Source organism: Melospiza georgiana, chromosome 31 (assembly GCF_028018845.1).
Source record: "Melospiza georgiana isolate bMelGeo1 chromosome 31, bMelGeo1.pri, whole genome shotgun sequence".
NCBI lineage: Eukaryota > Metazoa > Chordata > Aves > Passeriformes > Passerellidae > Melospiza > Melospiza georgiana.
The window spans coordinates 1,733,763-1,760,906 of NC_080460.1; the positions used below are offsets into that span (position 1 = coordinate 1,733,763).

Consider the following 27,144-nt stretch of genomic DNA (forward strand, 5'->3'; position numbering starts at 1 on the left):
CTGCTGCTGTCCACATCTCCTAATGTGTTCTGACAGCAGCAGTGTGTTTATTTCAGAGAAGAATTTAATGTTTGGTCCTAACTTTCTTTTTTTTTCTTTCCCCTCCTCTCTTTTTCATTTCTATTATTGTCATAAAAAGATTTAAAGTCCCTTTTGGCCTCGCGTGCAGAGCATAAAACACAAAACCCTTCCTGAAAGGTAATTTTCCAGGAATGAAACCCACTAGAATTGTGTGTCAGGCTTTGCTCTTCAGTTTTGCTGCTACAAAACTGATTTTTTTTTAATATTTCTAAAGGGCCTGAATCCCAAAAATTGACGTGGAAAATCTCAGGGATTTGCAATCAGCTCAGGGGGAATGGGAATTCTGAGTTTGAGTTAGGGCACAATAGAGGTGATCACAAGAGGAAGAGGTAAAATCCTGAGGATTAAGGGCATTTTGGGAGAGGCTCCTGCAGGTAAATGGGGAAATGTTATAGGAATAAATAATTAATAATAAATAATAATTAATGTTACAGGAATAAATAATATCCTCCACCTCATAAGGGAAATCTTGCAAGCAGGAATTCAGGCAATTCCAGGTGTAAACCACAGAAATATCTGTGTGAGTGTGAGGGGAATGGGGAAATGTTAAAGGAATAAATACTTATTAATAAATAATAATTAATAAATAAATAATGTTACAGGAATAACTAATATCCTCCACCTGAGAAGGGATGTCCTGCAAGCAGGAATTCAAGTGTAAACCACAGAAATATCTGTGGGAGTGTGAGGGGATAGGAAATCATTCCTGCTTTTGTGTGTGCTGCTTGGATTTCCAAAGGAAAAGATTCACCTGGGTTTACCTGGCCAGGTTCCCAAAGGAAAGTGTCAAAGGGAAAAGATGAACCTGAGTTTACCTGGTTGGATTGCCAAAGGAAAATGCTGAAGGGAAAAGATGAACCTGGGTTTACCTGGGTGTGGGATCTCAGCACCTCAGGACTGATGTGCCGAGTCACCGAGACCACCCTTGGGGGGCTCAGGAGTTCTGGGATGTTGCCAGAAGTGTCTGGTGGCTGGACTTTGATCCTGCACGGGAGACGACACCTGTATGAGGATGGGAGGATCTCACTGGGGTAAATGGTGAAGGGATGGGTTAATTAGAGTGTGAGACACAGGGTTTAGGATTTCTGTACAGGGGGGTCCGGAGAAGTAAGATGGAGGAATTGGGGCATGTCCTGTTCTTCTTCTTCTTCTTCTTGGCCTCCATCTTCTGTGGTGATGTTGGCACTTTGGGATTGGTTATTACTAAAAGTGCACTGGTCAATAAGGGTAGAAGGTATTGGGGAAAATTGATAAATATTGTATACGTAATTTTGAGTATAAAGATAGGTGACCGCCCCGGGGGCTCTCAGTGTGCTCATGGCTGGCTGCTGTGCAGACCTCTGTCGGGCTGAGAGAAAATCTTTTAGATAAACAACTAATAAACACTGAAGACCGAGAAAAAACCTGAAGTCTCTTCTCATCCCTTGAAGCGCGGGCTGTCCAAGGCCACCCCGGGCCTTTCCAAGTCATTAAAACAGCCGAAAGAAACCGGCACCTGGGCATGTGTTGCTTTGTTCTTCCAAGTTCTCCTAAGCCTTCTGATTTTTACATTCTTGTAACAAACTTTCTCACGCGTTTTTATGTAAATAATTATTATTTTACATTCTCTTCTGGAGGAGGAGAAATTTGATGGACTGTTGGTTTGTCCAGTGTCATTGGAGAGATGGCACTGTCACCCTCCAATCCACTGTCGCTTTTGAAAGTTTATAATTGTTGGAGTCAGAAATTAAACTGCCCTTCTTCTTTTTACCTTGGAAGTTCCAGTGTCTGCATCGTTTTATTTTGTGCCCTGTGTGAGAGGTTTTCATGGGGAGGGAGCCACTCCCAGCCTCAAAATCTCCCTGACACCCAAAAAAACCAATCCAGATCACACATTCCAGACACAACCTGCCAGGAGAAATCTGCCCTGGGTTTTGTGGGGCTGGGATTTCCTCCTCCATGCCTTGCCCTAAATAGCAAATTCAGTGGAATAACTCGGGGTCACTGGGAGTTCTCCAGCTGGGGGATCCTCACGGACTCAGCTGCTGCTCCCCCTCCACTCCAGAGCTGCTGGAGCCATGGTGGGAGCCTGGGAGTTCCCAGCATCTCCAAAATCTGACAATATTTTTGTCCTTTCTTACAAAACTCGGACTGAATAAAGCCTGAAGGGATTTAGATTGACAAGATGGAAATTGGCATCAGCTTTAGGGAGTAAAACACTGGAAGTTGTGATGGTGTTTCGTTGTGATGGTGTTTTGTTGTGAAAGCACTCTGGGAAGGGGCTGAAAGCACTGCAGTGGTTTGAGGGTAGCTGTGATTTCCCAGCACAGCTCGGGGAGTGTTTGCACACACAGAGCTCCGTGCTGGGGGACAGCTCCCAGGATTTAATGAAAATAAAAGAATGTTCTCATTCTTCTGTCACCTCCTAGACATGGGAATGTGGTGTTTGTGAGGTCCCCAGGAGGAGGTGAGAGATGAGAATCTGACTCCAAGTTCTCAGAAGGCTGATTTATTATTTTATGCTATGTTATGTTATATATATTATATTATATTATATTATATTATATTATATTATATTATATCATATCATATCATATCATATCATATCATATCATATCATATCATATCATATTATGCCATGCTAACATTATACTAAAGAAAGAGAGAGGATACATCAGAAAACTTAACAAGAATAAATAATGAAAACACATGACTGACTCCCCAGTCAGACACAGCTGATGGTGATTGGTCATTAATTAAAAACAATTCACATGGAACCAATCAAGCACTCATCTGTTGGTAAACAATGTCCAAGCCACATTCCAAAGCAGCCAAACACAGGAGAAGCAAATCAGATAATTATTGCTTTCATTTTTCTCTGAGGCTTCTCAGATTCCCAGGAGAAAATCCTGGGCGAAGGGGATTTTTCGGAAAACATCACGGTGACAATTTAGGGGTTCAGTTTTCCTTCACAGCACCACAACTTCCCTCTCATCCGCCTCAATTTCGTTGCTCTGGGTTCCATCAACTCCTGGCGCTGTTCCCTCCCAGCTCCCTCCATCCCCACCCTGTCCTGTTCTCCCCCTGGCTCTGCTCTCTGCTCTCCCTGCAGGAATCAATCCCTCCTCACCCACGCTTGTCGCTTTCCTCTGAATTTCCGCCAAAAACCGACAAAGTGCTGAAATGAATTCAGCACCGCCGGAGATCAATGGGAATTTCCTGGGTTTGACAGCAGCAACGAGGGTTGGACAGGGTGGGAGCTGTTCCAAAGGCAAAGCCTCTGCTCCAGGGCCTCGGGAATTCGGGAATTGAGGGACCTGGGAATTGAGCCCTGATGGCAGCTGAGGATGTGGAGAAGGGCTGAACCCCCAGGTCCCCACCTGTTTTCTGGTGGTTTTGGGGCAGTTTTGTGGCATTTGGCAGCCCTTACACTTCAATATTTGATTTTTTTTCTCTCTGTGTGTGCATGTCCTTTCAAAGCCCAACCAGGCAGCTCTGCAAGTGGTCCGGGAGTAAAACCAATCCTAAAAAAAACTGGAGTAAAATCAATCCTACATAAAACCTGGAGTAAAACTGATCCTAAATAAAACCCAGAGTAAAACCAATCCTGAGAAAAACCAATCCTCAATAAAACGCAGAGTAAAACTGATCCTAAATGCAACCAAGAGGAAAACTGATCCTAAATAAAACTTGGAGTAAAACCCATCCTAAAGAAAACCCAGAGTAAAATGGATCTTAAATAAAACCCAGAGTAAAACCATTTTGGAGGAAAACCAATCCTAAATAAAACTCAGAATAAAACCGATCTGAAATCAAACCCAGAGGAAAACCCATCCTAAATGAACCCCAAAGTTGATTTTTTCCCTCCAGCAATAAAACGAGATGATAGAAGAACCACGAAAAACGGGATTTTTCCTCTGTTTGCCTTTCAGGACATGAGAACAGCGAGGCCCTGCCCGAGTCCCTGCCCTCGGCGCCGGGGACCCTGCCCCATTTCCTGGAGGAGCCCGACGATTCCTACATCATCAAGAGCAACCCCATCGTGCTGCGGTGCAGGGCCGTGCCCGCCATGCAGATCTTCTTCAAGTGCAACGGCGAGTGGGTGCACCAGAACGAGCACGTGTCCCACGAGAGCCTGGACGAGGCCACAGGTGAGCAGGGGCTGTTCTCAGGTGAGCAGGAGCCACTCCTGGGTGAGCAGGATCTGCCCCTAGGGTGAGCAAAAAGTGCTCCCAGGTGAGCAGGAGATGCCCCTAAGTGAGCAGGAGCTGCTCCTGGGGCAGAGGAACTGACCCCAGGTGGGCAGGAGCTGTCCCAGGTGAGCAGGAGCTGTCCCAGGTGAGCAGGAGCCGCTCCCAGGTGAGCAGGAGCTGTCCCAGGTGAGCAGGAGCTGCCCCAAGTTGCCAAGAGGTGCCCCAAGTGAGCAGGAGCTGGGAATAGGGAAACTCATTTTTGTCGCATTCCTGCTGGGTTGGAGACTGGGGCTCCCCACAGCCCCAGTTGTTGTGGGATTCCTGCTGGATCTGCCCTCAGCCCCAGTTTTTATGGGATTTTTGTGGGGTTGGAGCCTGGGGTTCCCGCCAGTCCCAGTTCTTATGGAATTCCTGCTGGATTGAACCCTGGAATTTCCCCCCAGCCCCAGTTTTTGGGGGATTCCTGCTGGGTTTGCCCCCAGCCCCAGTTTTTATGGGATTCCTGCTGGGTTGAACCCTGGAGTTTCCCCCCAGCCCCAGTTCTTATTGGATTTTTTGGGGGGTTGGATGTCGGAGTTTGCCCCCAGCCCCAGTTTTTATGGCATTTTTATTAGGTTGGACCCTGGGGTTTGCCCCCAGCCTTTATAGAATTCCTGATGCGTTGGACCCCGGAGTTTGCCCCCAGCCCCATTTTTTGTGTGATTCCTTTGGGTTTGCCCATAGCCCCAGTTTTTGTGGGATTCCTTTGGGTTTGCCCCTAGACCCAGTTTCTATGAGATTTTTGTTGGGTTGGACCCTGGGGTTTGCCCCCAGCCCCAGTTTTTGTGTGATTCCTTTGGGTTTGCCCATAGCCCCAGTTTTTATGGGATTCCTGCTGGGTTTGCCCTCAGCCCAAGTTTTTATAGGATTCATGCTGTGTTGGGTCCTGGGGTTTGCCCTCAGCCCCAGTTTTTGTGGGATTCCTGCTGGGTTTGCACCCAGCTCCAGTTTTTGTGGGATTCCTGCTGGGTTTGCCCTCAGCCCCAGTTTTTATAGGATTCATGCTGTGTTGGATCCTGGGGTTTGCCCTCAGCCCCAGTTTTTGGGGAATTCCTGCTGGGTTTGCCCCCAGCCCCAGTTTTTATGGGATTTTTGTTGGTTGAACACTGGGGTTTGCCCCCAGCCCCAGCCAGGGCAGGAACTGGGGTGGGAATAACCTGAGCAGGAGAAATCCACAGCACCCAGAGCGTGTGGAAGAGAAGAGAAGGAGAAGGGAGAGATTTGGGAGTGATCAGGAGATTTTATCAGCTCCGAGCGGAGCCTGCAGCTCCTCTCATTTAGTTGATAAGTATTGCAGACCAATTTGTTGCTGTGGCTCCACAATTCTGGTTGTTATTGCTTTCTCCCCTCTCCCCTCCCAACATTGCTAGGCAACCCCCAGCCTTGGCAGCAGCGCTCTGTGTACAACACCTTCTCCAGCAACACAAGAAATTCCTTTTTTAGAGGCAAAAATGCCATTTAAAAAGAAGTTACACCTCTTAAAGTAGTGCTTGGCATTCTTTTGAAGTGACACATTCTGAAGAAGTTTCGTATAAGAGGGTTTTTTTTTTTGTAAATGCTAATCTGAATGAATTTTAATTTTTGCAGTTACCTTTTCAGAAATAATTTAATAGGCGTAACCTTTACTTCTAAAGGCACTGCTGAATCAATATGGGAGAAATGTCGTCCCTAAAAGCTTTCCTTCCATATGGTTACAGAAAATCTCTCTGTGAGTGCTGCAATTATGTTTTCTAAGCTTTAGGTTAATAACAGAACAAACCAAGATTGGTAACACAAGGTGGGGTTTAAATGGCATCAGTAACGTTGGGGTTTGAGATTGGGAGCAGCAGGGCTGGGTTTGGGTTGGGAGAAAATTCATCTGGTTCCAGCTCCCCTGTGTGAAAAATGCCAATCACTTGTTTTTAAAAATTTAAAAGTTTAATAGCAAGAAAATGGCTATAAAAATAGCAATATAATTAGAGTAATAAAAATTTTGGACAATTTGAATTAAGACAATATGAGACAATAGAAACAAAGAGTTACAGACATCCGGGTCTTCCCCTTTTCCCCTCTTTTTCTGGGCAAAATAAGCCCAAAAAGGACCCACTTTAACAGAGGATTAACCCTTAAAAGCAACAGCCTGTTGCATATTCATACACCTCATACATGATGCATAAATTCCATTCAAACACAGGATTCTGTCTGGTCAGTGTCAGCTTCTTCCTCTGAATCCTAACATGAGCAAGGTGGGAAGAAGTTTGTTTCTTCTGATAATGGAGCACTAAATTCTTTTTCTCTGAAAGATTTAGGTGGCTGCTATCTCACGATGAGTCCTTTCTTTAAAAAAAGTATCTTACACAGCATCATTTCTATTTTAACATTATGTTATAACCTAAAACTATATTTAACACATTACTTAAGAAAATTAATACAGCGTAACTTTCTAACATAACACACATACATTTTAATATTTGTGAAAAGCCAAGAATAAAATAGGCATTTCTCACAGGGTGACCACAGAAAGGTTGCAGGGCTGGACTTAGTCCAGGGCTGGAGATGCCCCAAAGGCTCTGGACCCAAAACTCACTGCAGGGCAGTGTCCAGGTGGATCCTCAGAGCACAAAAATCCAGAGAGAGGCAGCACTGAGGGGAATTCTGTCACCAGGATCCCATCCATAGCCAGGAATTCCTTTGGAATTCTTCCTCAGCCTTCAGAGCAGCAGCTGTTGGGATTTTTGGCATTCACGTGCAGTGCCCTCATTTCTGGAGTCCAGTCTGGGGCACAGCTGAGTCTGTCCTCAGGCACAGCCTGGATCTGCTCCAGCTGGGAAAACTGCTCTGGGTTTGGTGCCAAAAGCGGGGATTTTGGTTAAGGGGGGGTCTGAGCTTTTGAAATCACCTTCTTTTAAATATATTTAAATATGCTGACTGCATTATTTCTGAAATTATCTAGAATAAATGGGATCATTTTCATATTTTGTGCCACTGCAGTTCCCATTAGGACTCGAAGTTTTAAGAGGAGCATGAATAGGAATTTCCCCAATTTTGAGTATCGATGGTTTTCATGCTGGAAGTATAAGCTGGTTTTCTTTAATTAAACAGGGTCTGACCCTCTGCATCCTTCCAGTGCTTGTGAGGCATCAAAATCCCCAGAGGTTGGGGAGGAGAGGTGAAAAACAGCACCCAGAGCCCCAGGCTGGAGGAGTTTGGGTGCTGGATGGACGAAAAGTGTCCAAACTCCTGGCCCAGGAGCTGCAGTGGCACTCGGGGTGTCCCAAGGCTGGCACTGCCCACGGGTGGCTTTGCCACCATGATGGGCACAGAGCCCAAATTTCCATGATTTTGGTTTTACAGGAGGGGAATAAAGGCCTCAGAGCAGCCCAGGAGTGTCTGTGAGCAGGAGCAGCAAGACAGGGAGAGTTTTGCAGGACTCTGGAGACATCTGGAACATTTTACAGGAGGGCAATAAAGGCCTCAGAGTGTCCGAGCAGGAGTAGCAGGACAGGGAGGGTTTTGCAGGATTCTGGGCATGTCTGCAAGGTTTTACATGAGGGGAATAAAGGCCTCAGAGCGGCCCAGGAGTGTCTGTGGGCAGGAGCAGCAGGACACTGAGGATTTTGCAGGACTCTCGGGATGTCTGGAAGGTTTTGCCCGGAGTGTCCCCATGGTGGTTTTGCTGCTCTGCCTCTGCTTTTCCTGTTTATTCCCCAGCGTGGCAGAGCAGGGATTTTGTTCTCTCCGTGCTCTGCCTCATCAAGGGAGAGCCCAGCTCGTGGATGCTGCTGTGATGAAAGCGTGGTAATTAGTGGCTGATTAATTTCCCTTTGCTGCATTTCCTGCACGCTCCAGAACCTGCCTGGCTATTTCAGGTTGGGGTTGAGCAGAAGCTCAGCCCCGCTCGCAGAGTTTCTTTGTCTGATAACTGGAAGGATTACAGCAATAACTGCTGTCAGTGTTTTTCTCATTTAAACAAATAAAGCTGACAAATGCCGAAGTTCTCTGCAGCTCCGTTGTGTTTAGTACACGGAGAGCAATTATTCATCTGCTGCCAGCACCGGTCTGTGCAGCTCCAACATCCAGCAGAGCCCATTAGCATTTCAGTGCCACAGCCAGCACTTGATATTCTGCACGGCTCTACTGTAAAACAAAAGATGATGGTTCTAATTTGCACAATAATTTAAAGGGTTGGGCTGGCGGTGCTTATTGGAGTTATTGGAGGCGCAGGTAAAATGTCGCGGTGCTTTACGAGGTGCCTGCTTTGATTTGCAGAGATTTTTCACCCGCTGTCACTCCCCATGAAGGATTTTCCCAGTGGTTCCCAAGGTGCAGAGGGGAGGTGGATGTGTTTGCTGGTTGAGAGGAACGGAGGATTTGTCTTTCCAAACAAGCTGTGGGTCTGCTGGTGGATAAAACCAGCACTGGGAGATAAAACCAGCGCTGGGAGATAAAAGAAAAAATGGGAAGGATTCCACTGATTGATGAATGGAAAAAGAGATTTGCCTTTATTTATAAACTTCAGGTTTGCTGATAAATTAAATTAGACATTGAAAGATGGGGAAGAAAACCCCCCCAAATTCCGTAAGAATTAAAAATTAAAAGGATGGGTTATACATTAGAGGAGAATCTTTGGGATCAGGTGTTCTGGGAAGTCTGAACCTCTCAAGTACCTCAGAAATGGGGAAAGACAGAAGGAAATTGGGATAAAAAGGGAGGCTGCATTCTCTAAAACTTGGAGAGACCCCAGGGGATGCCCCATGGCCTCTGCCTTTATTGAAATAAAGTAAAAAGACTCTTCTGTCTCCTTTTTGGACATAAACCTCTGGTGTTTGTGGAATAATTTTCCTAACACTAGTGAAATACAGGCGTGATAAATGGAGAATATTCCTCTCCTCCCAATAGGTTTGCTCTGTGTCGTTGTTCCTAAAACAAATGGAAATAGCGGCGCTTTCTCCATAAACAAAGCACAACTTCCCCCAAAGACCCCGTGCTCTCCAGAGGTCCCGTCCAGCCCCAACAAATCCGAGATTCTGCAGTTTTGGATGCATTTATTTTGTAAATGGGTGAACTGGGAGACCTTAAAGACAACCTGAATTCCTACCTGGCCCATTCTCAAAACGCTGAACCACCAGCTTCCCCAAACCGCGTGTGCTCTTTGTTTGCCACATTAAATACGGGCTGATTTATAGATTAATTAAACGCCGTGTCAATGAAAGGAAGAGCTGGGCTGGAGAATATTCCACCTTAATAAATCTGGAGCTGTAAATGCCTGAATTCACTGACGCCTGCTCAGAAATTTGCAGCACCCCGGAGCCAAGAAATGGCTTCAGCTTTTCTAAAATTCATCATCAAGTGATGACTTTTTCTTGTTTGGTATCAAAATCCCGTCGTCATGAGCAGGGGCACCTCCCACACCTCTGCTTCTCTTTGCTGCTTCCCAAAATTATCAGGAGGGAAGGGAGCAGGGTCTGGGGGTGTGAATGGGATCAGCATAGGGAGAGTTTTCCCCCAAGACGCTGCTGCTGGTGGGAATAGGATCCCAAACCTCAGCCAGAGCATCCCTGCTCTGTCCCACCATTCCAATCGCCTCTGAAGGAGCTTCTCTTACCTTAAACCTGGACAAATCACTCTGCAAAACATTCTCATGCCAGAATCCAAGGATTTTTTGGCTGGCAGAGCAGGGATGGTTTGGTTCAGGGGGTGCATTTTCCTGGCAGGGGCTCTGGCAGAGCCTTTGTTCCTCAGGGTTTGTTGTCACCGTGTCAGGAAATAAAGGGAAGCTTTGTAAACAGTTTTGTTAAAAACGGCATCAACACGGGGGGAAAACAAAAAGCAGCCAGAAAACCTGTACTTGTTTGTTGCATGGGAATAAATATTTGAGGCACTGAAGGGATTCTGCAGACAACTTGGGGAGCTGTCAAGGGTTTGTTCCTGTCGTTGGGTTTCATTGTAAGCCAGGCTTAATGAAAAGAAGTAAAAATCCCCTTTTCCTGCTGCTGGAAAAGTATCAAATATTCTGTATTTTTGTACAGGATTTAAAGCTTGTCTGAGCTTCCCCTCTTGGAGCATCCCCAGTGAACCCTGTCCCTCCTCTTGCCAGAGGAGCACAGCGACTTCCCAGTGCCTTTGAGGAGGGGCTGCCCAGCTGTTAATGATGCCTGAGATTAAGTGGAAGCCAATTTTTATGGAGTTCAGGTTTAGAATCCTTGCTGCTTTATAAACTCCACAGGCATGAAATACGGTGAGATTGGGTTTGCCTCCATTTCCAGTGGAGGGGAAATAACTGCCTGGGGACTGTGCTGGAGGAGAGAGGAGGAAGAACAAGGCCTGAATGTTTTCTATTTTCGTTTAATGTTTTTCTGACTCTTTCAAATGGTTCCCAGTGCCAGGTTTGGATTGGATTTCCTCTCCCAAGGCTGCCATGCCAAGATGGCTGCAGGGCTAGGGAACATCCCAGGGGTGCCACAGGGAGGATCCTGGAGTCTGGGATTTAACTTTGGGCTGTCTGGGGGAAATTGTCCTGGTCTGAGTGGCCACAGGTTTGCAAGGGCATGGAGATGTCCTTTAAAGACATTTTTATAGTACTGTGATTGAATCCAGACAAACATTCTGGGTGAAGGAGGCACCAGGGATGAAGATTTTGAGGGAGGAGTTGCAAAGATCATGGTGGGGGCATGTTGTGGTGTTGACAAGGTGTGAGATGAGAACTGACTCCAAGTTCTTAGAAGGCTGATTTATTATTTTATGATATTATATTCTATGAAAAGAAAATGACATACTAAAACTATACTAAAGAAAGAGAAAGGAGACATCAGAAAGCTTAAACAAGAATAAATAATAAAAACTCGTGACTGACCAGAGTCCCGACACAGCTGGACTGGGATTGCTCATTAAGTTAAAACAATTCACATGCTGGATAAACAATTCTCCAAATCACATTCCAGAAGAACAAAACATGGAGAAGCTGAAGCTTCTCATCTTGCCAGGAGAAGAAATCCTGGCGAAAGGATTTTTCACAAAATATCACAGTGACAGGGGCAGTTCCTGGAACCCAGTGCATTATGACACGCTCGTCTTACAGAATTTAATTAGTGGCACTACATCACTGTGGAAGTAATTAAGGCTTTGCCCTGATTGAAAAGTGTGGCATTTGCTGGGTCTCCGGGATGAAGGAGGAAATGATGAATCTGACTCCATGTTCTTAGAAGGCTTATTTATTATTCTATTCTATTCTATTCTATTCTATTCTATTCTATTCTATTCTATTCTATTCTAGAATGCTATATTAAACTATACTAAAGAATAGAGAAAGGATACAGACAGAAGGCTAAAAAGATACTAATGAAAAACTTGTGACTCTTTCCAGAGTCTGACACAACTTGACAGTGATTGGTTATTAAGTTGAAACAATTCACATGAAACCAATGAAACAATCACCTGTTGGATAAACAATCTCCAACCACATTCCAAAGCAGCAAAACACAGGAGAAGCAAATGAGATAATTACTGCTTTCCTTTTTCTCTGAGGCTTCTCAGTTTCCCATGAGAAGAAATCCTGGGCAAAGAGGATTTTTCAGAAAATGTGACGGGGGCATTATTGGTTAAAGGATAGGTTTATGACCCTGCTGATTTGACTCTCTGCCTCTCCCCCTCAGGGCTGAAGGTGAGGGAGGTCTCCATCAACGTGACGAGGCAGCAGGTGGAGGATTTCCATGGCCCTGAGGATTATTGGTGCCAGTGCGTGGCCTGGAGCCACCTGGGCACCTCCAAGAGCAGGAAGGCATCGGTGCGCATCGCTTGTGAGTACAGCCTGATCAAACCCTGCTCCTTTGGGGTTCTGAGGGGTGGGAATGCTGCATTCGGGGCGAAATACAGTGACTACACCCTGCTTAAACCCTCTGGGGCTTTGAGGGGTGGGAACACTGTTTTTGGGGTTAATTACAGTGAGTACACCCTGCTGAAACATAAAAATTTCACTCGGAGCTGCCGAAATGAAAATGCTCCAAATGCCTCATAGACAGAAGGACAGCGCAGACATAACCCCAAAAGCAAAACTGTCCCTAGGAGCTGCAAAAAGGGAAATGTTCCAAATGCCCCACAGCCAGAGGGACAGCACAGACATGACCCCAAAACAAAACTGTCACTGGGAACTGCTAAAGGGAACTGTTCCAAAATTGTTCCTGGGAGCTGCAAAAAGGGAAATAATCCAAATGCCCCACAGCCAGAGGGACAGCAGGGACACAACCCCAAACACAGAACTGTCACTGGGAGCTGCAAAAACGGAAATGTTCCAAATGCCCCACAGCCAGAGGGACAGCGGGGACATGACCCCAAACAGAAAAGAGTCAGTGGAAGCTGCAAAAATGGAAATGCTCCAAACACAGAACTGTCCCTAGGATCTGCAAAAAGGGAAATAATCCAAATACCCTACAGCCAGAGGGGCAGCAGGGACACAACCCCAAACACAAAATTGACAGGGGGAGCTGCAAAAAGGGAAATGCTCCAAATGCCCCACAGACAGAAGGACAGCAGAGACACAACCCCAGACACAGCTGTGACCAGGAGCTGCTCCAAGCCTCATCCCATTCCTGGAATCAGACCTGGGATGTTTTCCTGGCAGAACCAGAGCCTGACACTGCCCCTGCAAGAAGAGAATTGGGGGATTGCTCCCACAGCCCTTTTCCTTTGAGCCCCCAGCTCAGATCTCCCCTTTCCTCTTGTGGGAAAGGAGATGCAGCCTGCCAAAAGCTTGGAGAAACATTCCCTGGGAGAGGAGAGCAGGAGCAAGGGGAGAACCTGAAGGGAGACTTTCCAGGGAGTGCTCCAGCAGCTCCTGACGACATAAAAAGGTGTCTTTTACCAGGGTAAACATTTAACAGGATAAAACAAACATTTGTCAGAAGTAAAAGGACAGCGTAAGAAAACCTTCATTTCATTAACGGCGGATTTTTTTCTTTTTGTTGGCTGATTCAGTCTGAATGTCTAAATACGTGTAAATTCAATTTTTTATTTCACTGCATTAACTGTCATAACACTGAGCCAATAATTCCCCTGCATTGCCGAGCTGAAAGGACCTTTATCTGAATTGAATTTTTATTGACTTTTCTCCGCGCCGTGATTTCCCAGCCCCACAAAATGGCAATTTGAGCCAGGCCCAGCGTGAGCAGGAGCAGGAGGCGCCGTGTGCTGGGGCTTTTCAACCCCTCGCTGTGGGAGCAATCCTTGCCAAGACCCCATTAACCCCAGAGTGCTCTGGAGAGGCTCTTCAGCCCGGCCTGGAGGGCTCTGGGGGTGCCTGGTGGCTTTGTGTGGGAGCTGAGCTCCTCTCTGCCCCTTCCTGGGATGTTTTTCTGCTCAAAGCCGAGTGATTTGATGGGCAAAGCAGCAATTCTGGAGGGCAGAGCTGAAGGGGCACAGCAGGAACACTCTGGGGTGGGATTTATGGCTTGGAAGGATCAGGGATGAGACCCGGCGGGTCCAATCTCTGACAGAACCCAGAACGTTCTCCCATCCCTTCTGAAGAACCAGCAGCTTTATTTCATCCTTTTTTTTTTTTTTTTATTTTGCACTGAATTTCTGATATTTCTGAATTGTGAGTCAAGTCCACAGTGTTGCAGCACTTTATATTTCTCCGAAGAAGCAGGTGAGTATTTCTTTGTGCTAGTGGGGAAGGCAGAGCAAAGGGATGCTGCTCCATTTTTCACCCTAATAAAGGCATTTGTAGGCACAAGAGCAGCCCGGCTGTTAATGATTGCCTTCTTAAAGGGAGCACTGGAAAAGAAATTGGTTGTCTGAAGGGGGGAAAAAATCAACATTAACAAAGAATCATGGAAAGGAGCGTGCAGGCACCGCGAGCATCTTTGTGCAGGCAGCAGCTTGCTCAGATAATTCTGAATGCGTTTTGGAAAATGCAGTGCCAGGGCTGTATTTCATCAGCTGTGAGCAAGGCAGGGAATGAAGTCAGTAAATCCCCACCGTGGAGCCTGAGGCGCTGGGAGCACAACGAGAGACCCTGAAGGAACATCCTCCAGCAGTGGGAAAAGCGCCAATCACTTGGTTTTTTAAAAATTTTAAGAGTTTAATAGTAATGAAATGGTTATAAAAATAGGAATATAATGAGAGTAATGATAATTTGGATTATTTGGATTAGGACAATACGAGGCAATAAAAACAAAGACGATCCAGGTACCCCTTTCTGGGCAAAATAAGCCCAAAAAGGACCCAGGATTAACTGTTAAAAACAACAGCCTGTTGCATATTCATACACCTCATCCATGATGCATAAATTCTATTCAAACAAAGGATTCTGTCAGTGTCAACTTCTTCAGTCCTGATTAATTCGTGCATCCAAGGAATGCCAATTGTGATGAATCCTTGCATCCAAGAAATGCCAATCCTAATGAATTCTTGTATCCAAGGAATGCCAATTGTGATGAATTCCTGCATCCAAGGATTGCCAATCCTCATGAATTCTTGAGTCCAAGGACTTCCAGTCCTGGTGAATTCCTGCATCCAAGAAATGCCAGTCCTGGTGAATTCGTGCATCCAAAGAATGCCAGTCCTGGTGAATCTTGCATCCAAGGAATGCCAGTCCTGATTAATTGTCCCATCCAAGGATTGCCAATCGTGATGAATTCTTGCATCCAAGAATTGCCTATCCTGGTGAATTCCTGAATCCAAGGAACGCCAACGGTGATGAATTCTTTCCTCCAACCCCTGCAGATCTTCGGAAGAACTTCGAGCAAGACCCCCAGGGCAAGGAGGTTCCCATTGAGGGGATGATCGTCCTGCACTGCCGGCCCCCTGAGGGCGTCCCTGCAGCCGAGGTGAGCTTGGGGTGGGCACAGGTGTGACGGTGTTCACAGGGGTCTGGGGATGAGAGGAGACACGAGGATGTGACTCCATGTTTCAGAAGGCTTGATTGATTATTTTATGATATATATTGTATTAAAACTGTACTAAAAGAATAGAAGAAAAGGTTTCATCACAGAAGGCTGGCTAAGAATAGAATAGAAAGGAATGAATAACAAAGGTTTGTGGCTCGGACTCTCCATCCGAGCCAGCCGACTGTGATTGGCCGTTAATTGGAAACAGCCACATGAGACCAATCCCAGATGCACCTGTTGCATCCCACAGCAGCAGATAACCATTGTTTACATTTTGTTCCTGAGGTCTCTCAGCTTCTCAGGACGACAAATCCTAAGCAAAGGATTTTCCATAAAAAGATGTTTGTGACACACAAGGGCACAAGGAAAACCTTTGGGATGGGAGAAGCACAGGGCTCAGCTCCTGTGTGCTGCTCCTTGTCCTTTTATCCCCCAGAACGTTTCAAGTGTCCTTTTTTGATTCATTAGCTTTACAAAAATGTGGCTTTTTATCCAAATTCTGGACTGTTTTGCTGAGAAATCCTGGGTTTTCAGGCAATTTTCAAGCCCTGTGCTTTCAAACTGAAAGCAGATTGTTGCACATTTTCCCAGGAATTACTTTCCTTCTCAAAAAAACAAGGCAAAGTAAAAGGCAAACCTAAAAATATTATGATAAATGGTTGCTGGGGAGAGAAAATCTGCTGCAAGTAATAATTTGGTGGGGCTTGGCTTTGCTTTAAACAGGCTTTTTTTGTGATGAGAGCTGGATCTTAACAGGAAAACCATGGGGGTGCCTTAAAATGGCAATAACCAGGCTGCTCTTGGAGGGAGAGGTTTGGAGTGGGTCCTGTTTAAAAATCTGCTGCAGGGGCTTTAAAACCCAAGGAAACATTGAATTTTTAATTGCACCCTGCAGTTCCCTGCAGCACCTTCTGGGCAATGAGAGCTGCTGGATCACTCAGGAGTTGGTTTTGCCCCTTTTCCCCAGCGTGGCTGGGCTTGGTAATGAAGGAAGAAAAGGAAAATAAACCCCAGAGAAGTGTGTGCTTTTAGTTAATGAGAAGGGATTGGAGCAGATGTCCCTGGAAATAAAGAGGACAAAAGCAGAGGCACCAGCAGCGAGGCAGAAGTGCTCGAGGAGAGGAAAATGAGGCAGAGATGGGCTTGGCGAGTGGCTGGGTTTGTGTGCAGGATTTGCTCTGCCAGGGCAGTCTCTGCTGCCACCTTCTCCTCAGCTCTCTGGTATTTTCACTCGTTACCAGGAAAATGGATGGTGCATTGCAGGGAATTGCCAGGATTGCCGAATGTGTGAGCTCTGGAAAATGGCTCTGCTTTGGAGGCAAAGCAAACCTCCACAGGTGTGGCTCCCCAAACACCCTCGGTCTGAGTGGATTTTACTGAGAGTTTTACATTTCTTTGAACTGGCAGCTTTACATTCCCCACTTAAACAGGGAGCCTGTCTTTTGTGGAAGGTAGGAATTATGTCCAATGAAAACCTGACATTTTAATTGCTTGCTCCAGATAAAAGTGGTGGAGTTCCCAATGAACCCTGATTTACTGCTGTTGACAGTAAAATTGTTATTGCTGCTAATAAAGCTGGTAAATCTCACCAGGTCAGATTTGCTTTGGCCAATAAAATGTCCCATAAAGGCTCAGGCTAATTCTGGGCTCATCGAGGTAAAGAGTCTGCTGGAAATAATTCAGTGTCTTTAGAAAGTGGGTTAAACCCGTTAGAGCAGGCCTGGCTCTGGGCTGGGGGGATAAACTCAGCTTTATTTCAGAGTTAAAGCACAGATTAACACAGGCTGGGCAATGACTGAGCCACAAAGCCTTCCTCAAAAATCTCCAATTTATTTTATTTTATTTGTTCCGTGGGCGCTGAGTGGTGCTGAGGGTTTCAAACCCCCATGCTGGCAGAGAATCCCTGGTTCTGATCCAAGAATTGATTTCATTAGAGCTTGGATGCAGCCCTGGATGGAAACATAAGGCTGGAAAGAACTTGGACAAAGGAGCTCGTGTGGTGTTTCATGAGATGCAGAGTGGGGCATTGTCGGTGTTTGTGAAACCCAAAAGAACGGGAAACAAGGGGGAAGGAGGCTCCAGCCCATCCCTGCTCCTGCAGAACCCCTCCCTGCAGAGGGTGTGGTTATTCCAGGTCCAGAGATTCAATAATTCTGTCAGAATTTGGTTATTCTAATTGCAAAGCTCCAGGAATGCTGTCAGAGTTTGGTTATTTTAATTGCAGAGCTTCAAAAATGCTGTCAATTTGATTATTCCAAGTGCAGAACTTCAGGAACATCATCAAAGTTTGGTTATTCCAGGTCCAGAACTTCAGCAACTTCGTTAGAGTTTGGTTATTCCAAATGCAGATCTTCAGGAATGCTGGCAGAGTTTGGTTATTTCAGGCCCAGAGCTTCAGGAATGCTGTTGGAGTTTGGATATTCCAGGTTCAGAACTTCAGGAACACTGTCAGAGTTGATTTGATTATTTAGTATTTGATTATTCCAATTGCAAAGCTTCAGGAATGCTGTTGGAGTTTGGTTATTCTGGGTCCAGAGCTTCAGGAATGCTGTCAGAGTTTGGATATTCCAAGTGCAGAACTTCAGGAATGCACTTGGAATAACCAGGAATGTTAGAATTTGGTTATTCCAGGTGCAGAACTTGAGGAATGCTGTCAGAATTTGGTTATTCTAATCGCAGAGCTTCAAAAATGCTGTCAATTTGATCATTCCAAGTGCACAACTTAGGAACATTGTCAAAGTTTGGTTATTCCAGGTCCAGAACTTGAGGAATTCTGTTGGAGTTTGGTTATTCCAAGTGCAGAGCTTCAGGAAGACTCTCAGACTTTGGTTATTCCAGGTGCAGAATTTCAGGAATGCTGTCAGTTTGGTTATTCCAAGTGCAGGGAATTCTCTACAAACAGGGAATGAGACACATTTTTCCACAGCTCATCTTTGGGAGGTGGCTGGGCTTTGGGGCACCCTGGGTGCATCAGCATGGCAGGAAGAGAGGAAGAAAACCCAAATCCCAGTGCTGGGCAGGTTGGAAAAGGCTTTTAAATCCTTTTCTTACGCATTTACATAGCAAGCAGAGAGAGCTGGTGAGCAGCTGTGCTTGCAGCCATCGGCACCCAACCCAAATAAATTCAGTTTTTATGAGTTAAGCATCGAAATGCAAAGAGGAAAATTCAGCATTTAAATAGAGCAGCTGAAAATCCCCCGCTGAGGCAAATGTTGATTCAGCTCTGGAGAGGCTCTGCTGGCTCAGGCTCGGTGGGACCAGAGACTTTTGTTCACCATGGGTGGGAGCTGGCCTGGGCAGGAGGCAGCTCTGGGCCCCTCAGCAGCCTCTGCAGGGAGAGAATGGGGAGTTGTGAGCAGGAATTGTGAGCAGGGATTGTGGGCAGGAATTGTGGGCAGGAATTGTGAACAGGAATTGTGAGCAGGAGGGAGAGAATGGGGAATTGTGGGCAGGAATTGTGTGCAGGAATTGTGTGCAGGAATTGTGAACAGGAATTGTGAACAGGAGGGAGAGAATGGGGAATTGTGGGCAGGAATTGTGGGCAGGAATTGTGGGCAGGAATTGTGTGCAGGAATTGTGAGCAGGAGGGAGAGAATGGGGAATTGTGGGCAGGAATTGTGAGCAGGGATTGTGAGCAAGAATTGTGAACAGGAATTGTGAACAGGAATTGTGAACAGGAATTGTGAGCAGGGATTGTGGGCAGGAATTGTGAACAGGAATTGTGTGCAGGAATTGTGAACAGGAATTGTGAGCAGGAGGGAGAGAATGGGGAATTGTGGGCAGGAATTGTGAGCAGGAATTGTGAGAGGAATTGTGTGCAGGGATTGTGGGCAGGAATTGTGGGCAGGAATTGTGAGCAGGAATTGTGAACAGGAATTGTGAACAGGAATTGTGAGCAGGGATTGTGGGCAGGAATTGTGAACAGGAATTGTGTGCAGGAATTGTGAACAGGAATTGTGAGCAGGAGGGAGAGAATGGGGAATTGTGGGCAGGAATTGTGGGCAGGAATTGTGAGCAGGGATTGTTAGCAGGAATTGTGAACAGGAATTGTGAACAGGAATTGTGAGCAGGGATTGTGGGCAGGAATTGTGAACAGGAATTGTGTGCAGGAATTGTGAACAGGAATTGTGAGCAGGAGGGAGAGAATGGGGAATTGTGGGCAGGAATTGTGGGCAGGAATTGTGAGCAGGAATTGTGAGAGGAATTGTGTGCAGGGATTGTGGGCAGGAATTCTGGGCAGGAATTGTGGGCAGGAATTGTGAGCAGGAATTGTGAGCAGGAATTTTTTGCAGGAATTGTGTCCTTGGCTCAGGGTGTGCTCCTGAGGGACCTTCAAGGAGATAATAATAATAATAATAATAATAATAATAATAATAATAATAATAATAATAATAATAATAATAATAATAATAATAATAATAATAATAATAATAATAATAATATCATCTCAGGGAGAATTTAGGAATTGTGAGCAGGAATTGTGTCCTTTGGCTCAGGGTGTGCTCCTGAGGGACCCTCAGGGAGATATTTAGGATGATGATGATGATGATAATAATAATAATAATAATAATAATAATAATAATAATAATAATAATAATAATAATAATAATAATATTTCAGGGAGAAAGACATAACTTTCGAAAAACACGAAGTCAAATCCATCATTTCCTCCTTTTTCCTAAAGACCCAGCACACACTGCCGGAGGGGTTTCCTCTCTCTGAGCTGAGCTGGAGTCGGTGGCAGGAGCATTTCCCCGGAATGAGGAGCAGGGACAGCTCTGCTCCGTCACCCTGAGCAGCTCAGGAGGAATCAGGGTGACTGACAGGTCCTGCAGCAGTGGCAAACACAATGAATTCCACCCTCCTCGCTGGTAATTCCTCCCAGCTCCTGCTTCCCCCCAGCCCCGGGGCTGCTGTCAGAGCTGTAACCTGGAAAATCCTTGGTCAACACCCATTTAATGAAGTCTGGGATAATCTCTGAGCTGCGTGTTCGGCCTTATTGGTGCCTCAGAGTGTAAAATATTAATTCTGCCGGGTACAGCGGCACAAAAAGAAGTGTTTAGGTGGCTGGTAATCCTTCAGGCAGGTGTGCTGGGGTGCTGGGGAGTGTCACTGCCGCCTCCTCCATCGGTGACAAACGGCATTCAGACTTCTCAGCTGTCAGGGCTTGTTCTTGTTTCATTCAGTGGGCTTGAAAATCAGGTTTTAAATGTTCCTTTGACTGGACAGGGAGCTGCCATTCCCTGCACTGGAGTGAGGATCCAGGAGTGGATGTCACCTCCTTGAGGCGTGGGTGTGATGGGGAAAGGGGAAAATCAAATCTGAATGTGCAGGTGTGAATATGGAAAGGGGACACCTGAAATGTGCAGGGGTGAATATGGGAAGGGGACATCTCAAATCTGCAGCTGTGATGTGAAAAGGAGACATCTGAAACCTCAGGTGTGATGGAGAAATCTCAAATCTGCAGGTGTGAATATGGAAAGGGAAAATCTGAAATCTGCAGGGGTGATGTGGAAAGGAGACATCTGAAACCTCAGGTGTGATGGGGAAATCTCAAATCTGCAGGTGTGAATATGGAAAGGGAAAATCTGAAATCTGCAAGTATGATGGGGAAAGGGGAAATCTGAAATGTGCAGGTGTGAATGTGGAAAGGGGACATCTGAAATCTGCAGGTGTGATGAGGAAAGGGGAAATCTCAAATCTGCAGGGGTGATATGGAAAGGGGAAATCTGAAATCTGCAGGTGTGAATATGGAAAGGGGGCATCTCAAATCTGCAGCTGTGATGTGAAAAGGGGACATCTGCAGAGGTGATGGGGAAAGGGGACACTTGAAATCTGCAGGTGTGAATATGGAAAGGGGACACCTGAAATCTGCAGGTGTGATGGGGAAAGGGGACGTCTCAATTATTCCCACCTAGAAACCTTGGGATGGAGAGGGGACCCCATTTCCACCTGGAAAACTTGGGATGGAGCAGCAGCCAAGCCCATTGTGAGGCACGAGGCGCAAACCTGAGCCCTAAAATTCCCCCTGAATCCCTTTCTTGTGAATGAACCCTCAGACCAAAGCTGATATTTGAGCATTCGCAGGAACTCGCAGCTCTCCCTCCACTCCCTGTCTGCTCTGCTTGTGGTGGAGCTCTCAGGAGTTTCGGGTTCTTTTTCTTTCCTTGTTTTTGTTTTGGGTTTGCGTTTCTTTTGCAATAAAAGGGCAGCTGTTGTGCTAAACGATTGCTGATAGTTTACTGTTACTGCACTATTACTGTTGAGTGCTCTGCAGAGGTTTGTGAAATACTCTAAAATATCTTTATCACATAATATATGCATATATTTAAGATTTAAATGTGTTGTATCCACCACTGCTTTTTCAAATGTTTAGCACAGATTCTGACATTTTAATGGAGTGCTGTAGATGTTCCCAGGAATATCTGCCTGAGTTCCACGGGTTTATTTACAGCCAGGGCTTTTAATGGAAATGTAAAATCATTTCTCTTCTGGGCAGCGCGCATTCCACTGCCAGCACATCAGCACAACACGAAACCCACATAAAATTCAGAAGCTGTGAGGACTCCACAAGCAGTGAAAGTGTGTTTTACAGAGGTTTGTGTATTTATGGGGCTGGCACACTGTGAAAAACACCAATCACTTGGTTTTTTTAAAAATTTTAAAAGTTTAATAGTAATTAAATTGTTATAAAAATAATATATTTAGAGTATATAAAATAAAAGTAATATAACTAGAGTAATAATAATTTGGACAATTTGGATTAGGACAATATGAGACAACAAATACAAAGAGTTAAGGACAGTTTGGGCACCTCTTTCTGGGCAAAATGAGCCTGAAAAAGGACCCACGTTAACAGAGGATTAACCCTTAAAAGCAACAGCCTGTTGCATATTCATACACCTCATCCATGATGCATAAATTCCATTCAAACACAGGATTCTGTCTGGGCAGTGTCAGCTTCTTCCTCTGAATCCTAAGGTGAGCGAGGCAGGAAGAAGTTCATTTTTTTCTGATAATGGAGCAATAAATTCTCTTTCTCTGAAAGATTCAGGTGTTCTGTGGCTGCTATCTTGCTGTGAGTCCTTTTTTTAAAAAAAGTATCTTACATGGCATAGTAAGATACTATTCTAATTATTCTATTTTTCTATTATTCTATATTATTCTGTTTTTCTATTCTATTCTATTCTATTCTATTCTATTCTATTCTATTCTATTCTATTCTATTCTATTCTATTCTACTCCTGTAAGATACTATTTCTATTTTAACATTTTGTTATAACCTAAAACTATATTTAACACACTACTTAAAAAATTTAACACAGCATAACTTTCTAACACAGCACATATAACATTCATTTTAATATCTGCGAAAAGCCAATCATAAAATACTCATTTTTCACTAAAACAGGGCAGGATAATGGCAGTAAAACAAAAGCAGGCTGAGAGTTCCAGCCTTAGTGAATCCTGCTGCAGTGACAGAGAGGGCTGGGATTGCTCAGTGCAAACAGCTGCATTTGGCCAGGTGCTTATGGGTCTGAAACAGCAATATTTGCTATTTGCTTTGCTTTTAAGGGATCTTGGTTACAAGTACAAGAAATGGGATTCATTTCTCACCGGAGATGTCTCACTCTCAGGACCCAGCCTGGGTATCTGCAGTGTCTCATTTGTGATTGATCTGATATTTAGATTGGGATTTTAAGAGCAATTTTGTAATTTTTTAGCTGCTTTTAAGAGCAAATTCATAATTTTTATAGTTTGCCATTCAGCAAAGATTGAGAGCTGTCATGGCCTGTACAGGACATGCTGGTCTGGACTGATTTTACAACCAGGGTGTCTAATGATGTGTCAGCCTCCTTATTCCATAAAACTTGGCCTCAGTTAGACTTGGTTTGTTTGAGGTATTTGTTGTGGACAGCACAAAACCAGTTCCATTTCCAAATTCCATTTATTTTGTGTGCTGTTCACGCCTTCAGCCCCACTTTGCCCTTCCTCACCCGCTGCTCCAGCTGTTCCTGTTGTGGGATTTCTCCTGGTCGCAGCAGAATTTGGGGTGGTTTGAGCTCCAGGAATGGTCAGGATTCCCTGGGGTTGGGAAAATTAACCCACAAACACCAGAGGTTTGTGTCCAAAAAGGACACACAGGAGTCCTTTGACTTTATTCCAATCAAGGCAGAGGCCATGGGGCATCCCCTGGGATCTCTCCAAGTTTTGGAGAGGCAGCCTCCCTTTTTATCCCAATTTCCAGCCACGTTTCCCTTCTCTCTTTCCCCATTTCTGAGGTACCTGAGAGGTTCAGACTCCCCAGAACACCTGATCCCAAAGATTCCCCTCTAATGTATAACCCTCCCTTTTGATTTTTAATTCTTAGGGGTTTTTCTTCCCCATTGTTTCTTTCATCTTTCAATGTCTAATTTCATTGATCAACAAACCTAAAGTTTATTTGTACACATCTCCCCTTTATTGGACACAGCCCTTGGATGAGGGGCAGGCAGGGGAGCTGTGCACAGAGTTTTCTTCCAGCAGAAAAAAAAAAAAATAAAAAGTTTGTTTTCCTTCTGAGATTTGTGAATAAATCAATACAGCCAGGAGGTAGCGAGGTCATGAAATAGAAATGCTGGAGCAAAGCACTTCTGAATTAGATTGCTAAACTGAAAAGAAAAAAGAAGGGAGATAACTTTGTAGTTCCCCTGAATAGATAATTCCTTTTTATACAGACATGTGCTCTGGGGCCTCGCTGGGTTTGATGTGCTGCTTTGCAGCCCTGTCTGTTTTCTCTGGCCCTGTTGCCAGAAATGGTTTTAATTTTGAATGCTTGAACATGAAAGGAGAAGTTGTGAGACTTTATCACGGTGTTTGTAATCAGGGGGGATGATTGTGCGCGCGAGTCCTGCAGGGATCTGGGGAGTGCACAGCGATGGAGGTGGGGATTGAAGGCAGCTGGAGGCCCCACCAGCGGTGACACTGAAATGATTTCATGGCTGGGGGGATGTTCTGCCTCTGGGCACAGGGATCAACACCTCCTTTAATTGTAAACAGCATTGAAAGAGAAAGCAGAATGTCGGAAATCTGGCGCCTGTTGTATTTAGTACGGAGTGACGTGGCAAGTGTCACACGTTTTTTAGCTAACAATTGTATTTCTGTAGGGTTTGGGGTTAAACGCTGTTCCCAACGTGTGCAAAAATGTGATTCTTTAACGAATCTAAAGGTGTTTAATGATCTCTCAGGTCCCTCCTGTGACCGTGTTCACAGGGGTCTTAGAATGAGGGAAGAGACGAGGATCTGACTCCATGGTTCAGAAGGCTTGATTGATTATTTTATGATATATATTACATTAAAGCTATACTAAAAGAATATAAAAAAAAAGATTTCTTCAGAAAGCTAGCTAAAAATAAAATGAAAAAGAAATGATAACAAAAGTTTGGGGCTTGGGCTCTCTGTCCAAGCCAGCTGACTGTAATTGCCCATTAATTAAAAACAATCAACATGGGCCAATTACAGATCTACTTATTGCATTCCACAGCAGCAGATTATCAATGTTTACATTTTGTTCTTGAGGCCTCTCAGCTTCTCAGGAGGAAAAATCTTAAAGAAAATATTTTCCGTAAAAGATGTCTGCGACACCCTCCCAACCCAGGTTGTTCTGTGACTCCTGTAAGATCTTCTTGGGATCTCTGCTGCTCACAGTGACCCCGAGATGTGTTTAACTCTCTTTTCCCAGTCCAGCAGGTGAAGAAGCAGTCAGAACTCTTCATTTCTTGGTCTCAAGGTTGTTTATTGTTTCTTATCTATAAAAGTCTTTCTCCTGGCCTGCCGAGGTCTGTTCAGCAGGAAGTCAGAGGCATTCTGCCTCCCCTGGGCGGTGTTATCTTTTTATACTAAAAACTACGTGTACAATATTTACAATAACTTCCCAATACCCATCACCTATGTCAGACAGTGAGCTTCTACTCTAAACCAATCCAAAAGTGCCACCATCACAGCAGGAGATGGAGGCCAAGAAGAAAAAGGAGAAAGGCTGGACACACCCAGATTCCTCCATCTTGCTCCTTGAACGCTCATTCTAAAAACTTCAAAAAATCTTTTTCACCCTGTGATAAATTCAGTATCTTTCTACTTAAACTTTCATGGCTTGTAATCCTTCCTATAAAGGTTGGTAATTGTTTTTTCCAAGGGCTAAATCAAAGGCACAGGGTTTTGGGTTCTGTGCCAGGGTCTTTGAGCCCCCTTGGCAGGGGCTGGAGCCCTCCAGGGCATCCAGAGGAATTTCCTGGGTTCCCACAAGATCTCACAGTTACGTTCTTGAATTTATCCCATCTGAAGGCTGCTAACAAAAAGGAACATTGTCAGGTATTGCTGATCCCCCAGAACTCGAGGGAACGGTGAAATTACAGCCTCTAAAGGCTTTGGTTTCAATTACTGAAAGCTTCCTGTGATGTTTTCCTTATCTCCAAGCATTTCCTATATAAATGTGATCCTGCCTATCAGGACAGGCAGAACCTGCAAACATCATCACCGACAGCCTTATCTAAAGAGAGCTTTTCAGTGTCAGCAGCACTTTAATTACTGCCCAAATATCCCTGAGAACCAGCTCCAAAGGAGATCCGTGGGTTTCTCTGTCTCCTGCAATTCGGAGCCATTTAGCAAAACAAAGGTTGAGGTTGAGCTGCTCACCTGCACTGCTGAGCTGACAGTAAAAGATTTTAAAATCATAGAAAATTCGGGAAGTTAGAAAGAAAGTTAGACTTGGTAAACCCTGGGAAATGTTGGGCCTTGTGTTTGCTGGATGATGTGAAACTGCACCTGTGGAATCAGGATATGATAAATTATACAATTGTTAGATGTGAAGATTATTTAGTAATTGGATGTGTTAGGAAAATTAATCCACAAACACCAGAGGTTTTTGTTGAAAAAGGAGACAGAAGAGTCCTTTGACTTTATTCCAATCAAGGCAGAGGCCATGGGGCATCCTCTGGGGTCTCTCAGATTTTTGGAGGATGCAGCCTCCCTTTTTATCCCAATTTCCAGCCACATTTCCCTTCTCTCTTTCCCCATTTCTGAGGCACTTGAGAGGTTCAGACTCCCCAGAACACCTGATCCCAAAGATTTCCCTCTAATGTGTAAATCCCTCCTTTTAATTTTTAATTCTTACGGAATTTAGGGGGCTTTTCTTCCCCATTATTTCTTTCAATGTCTGATTTCATTTATCATCAAACCTAAAGTTTATTTGTAAAAGCAAATCTCTTTTTCCATTCATCAATCAGTGGAATCCTTCCCATTGTTTCTTTTCTCTCCCAGTGCTGGTTTTATCTCCCAGTAGACCCACACCTTGTTTGGAAAGACAAATCCACCATTCCTCTCAGATGTAATAATTGTTTAGACATAAGAATCATGAGAAACCGTGTTAGAGGTTTGAGGGGGATCACGAGAAATCCATGTTGGGATGAAATCAATGTCTACAATAGAACAACGTAAGCTTAATAATTAACATGTAAATTAAAAAACGATAGAATATAAAACATGTTCGGCTCTAAACCATGTCAGAGTCAGATTTGTGTCTGCACCCCGGACACCCAGAGCTCTTCAATAAAAGCACCTGCATGTATAATAATAATAATAATAATAATAATAATAATAATAATAATAATAATAATAATAATAATAATAATAATAATAATAATAATAATAATAATAATAAATATAAATATAAAACATTACAATACATATATATATTACATATATATTATATATATGTATATACATGTATAACAGTATATATGGTATATAATATATATATTATATACACACATACACACACACACATACACACACACACATATACATATATGTATATATATATAAATTAATAATTCTGTGATTCTGTGTTCGTGGACACTGACACAGGGGCAGGGATTTGAGGTGCACAGGTGCACCTTTATCTCTGGTCACCATCCCATAACTGAACTCAGGCCATGTCTGTGCTCTGTCCC

At 44.5% G+C, this 27,144-nt stretch overlaps 1 protein-coding gene across 1 annotated transcript in view; it reads left to right on the plus strand.

Moving 5' to 3' along the window:
• The window catches only part of UNC5D (unc-5 netrin receptor D), a 340,661-nt gene that overhangs the window by 267,069 nt on the left and 46,448 nt on the right, over positions 1-27,144 (plus strand). Inside the window, exons 3-5 of the mRNA XM_058042310.1 lie at positions 3,993-4,211; positions 11,924-12,067; positions 14,991-15,094. Coding sequence (XP_057898293.1) covers positions 3,993-4,211; positions 11,924-12,067; positions 14,991-15,094 — 467 coding nt within the window. The remainder of the gene's footprint in view (positions 1-3,992; positions 4,212-11,923; positions 12,068-14,990; positions 15,095-27,144) is intronic.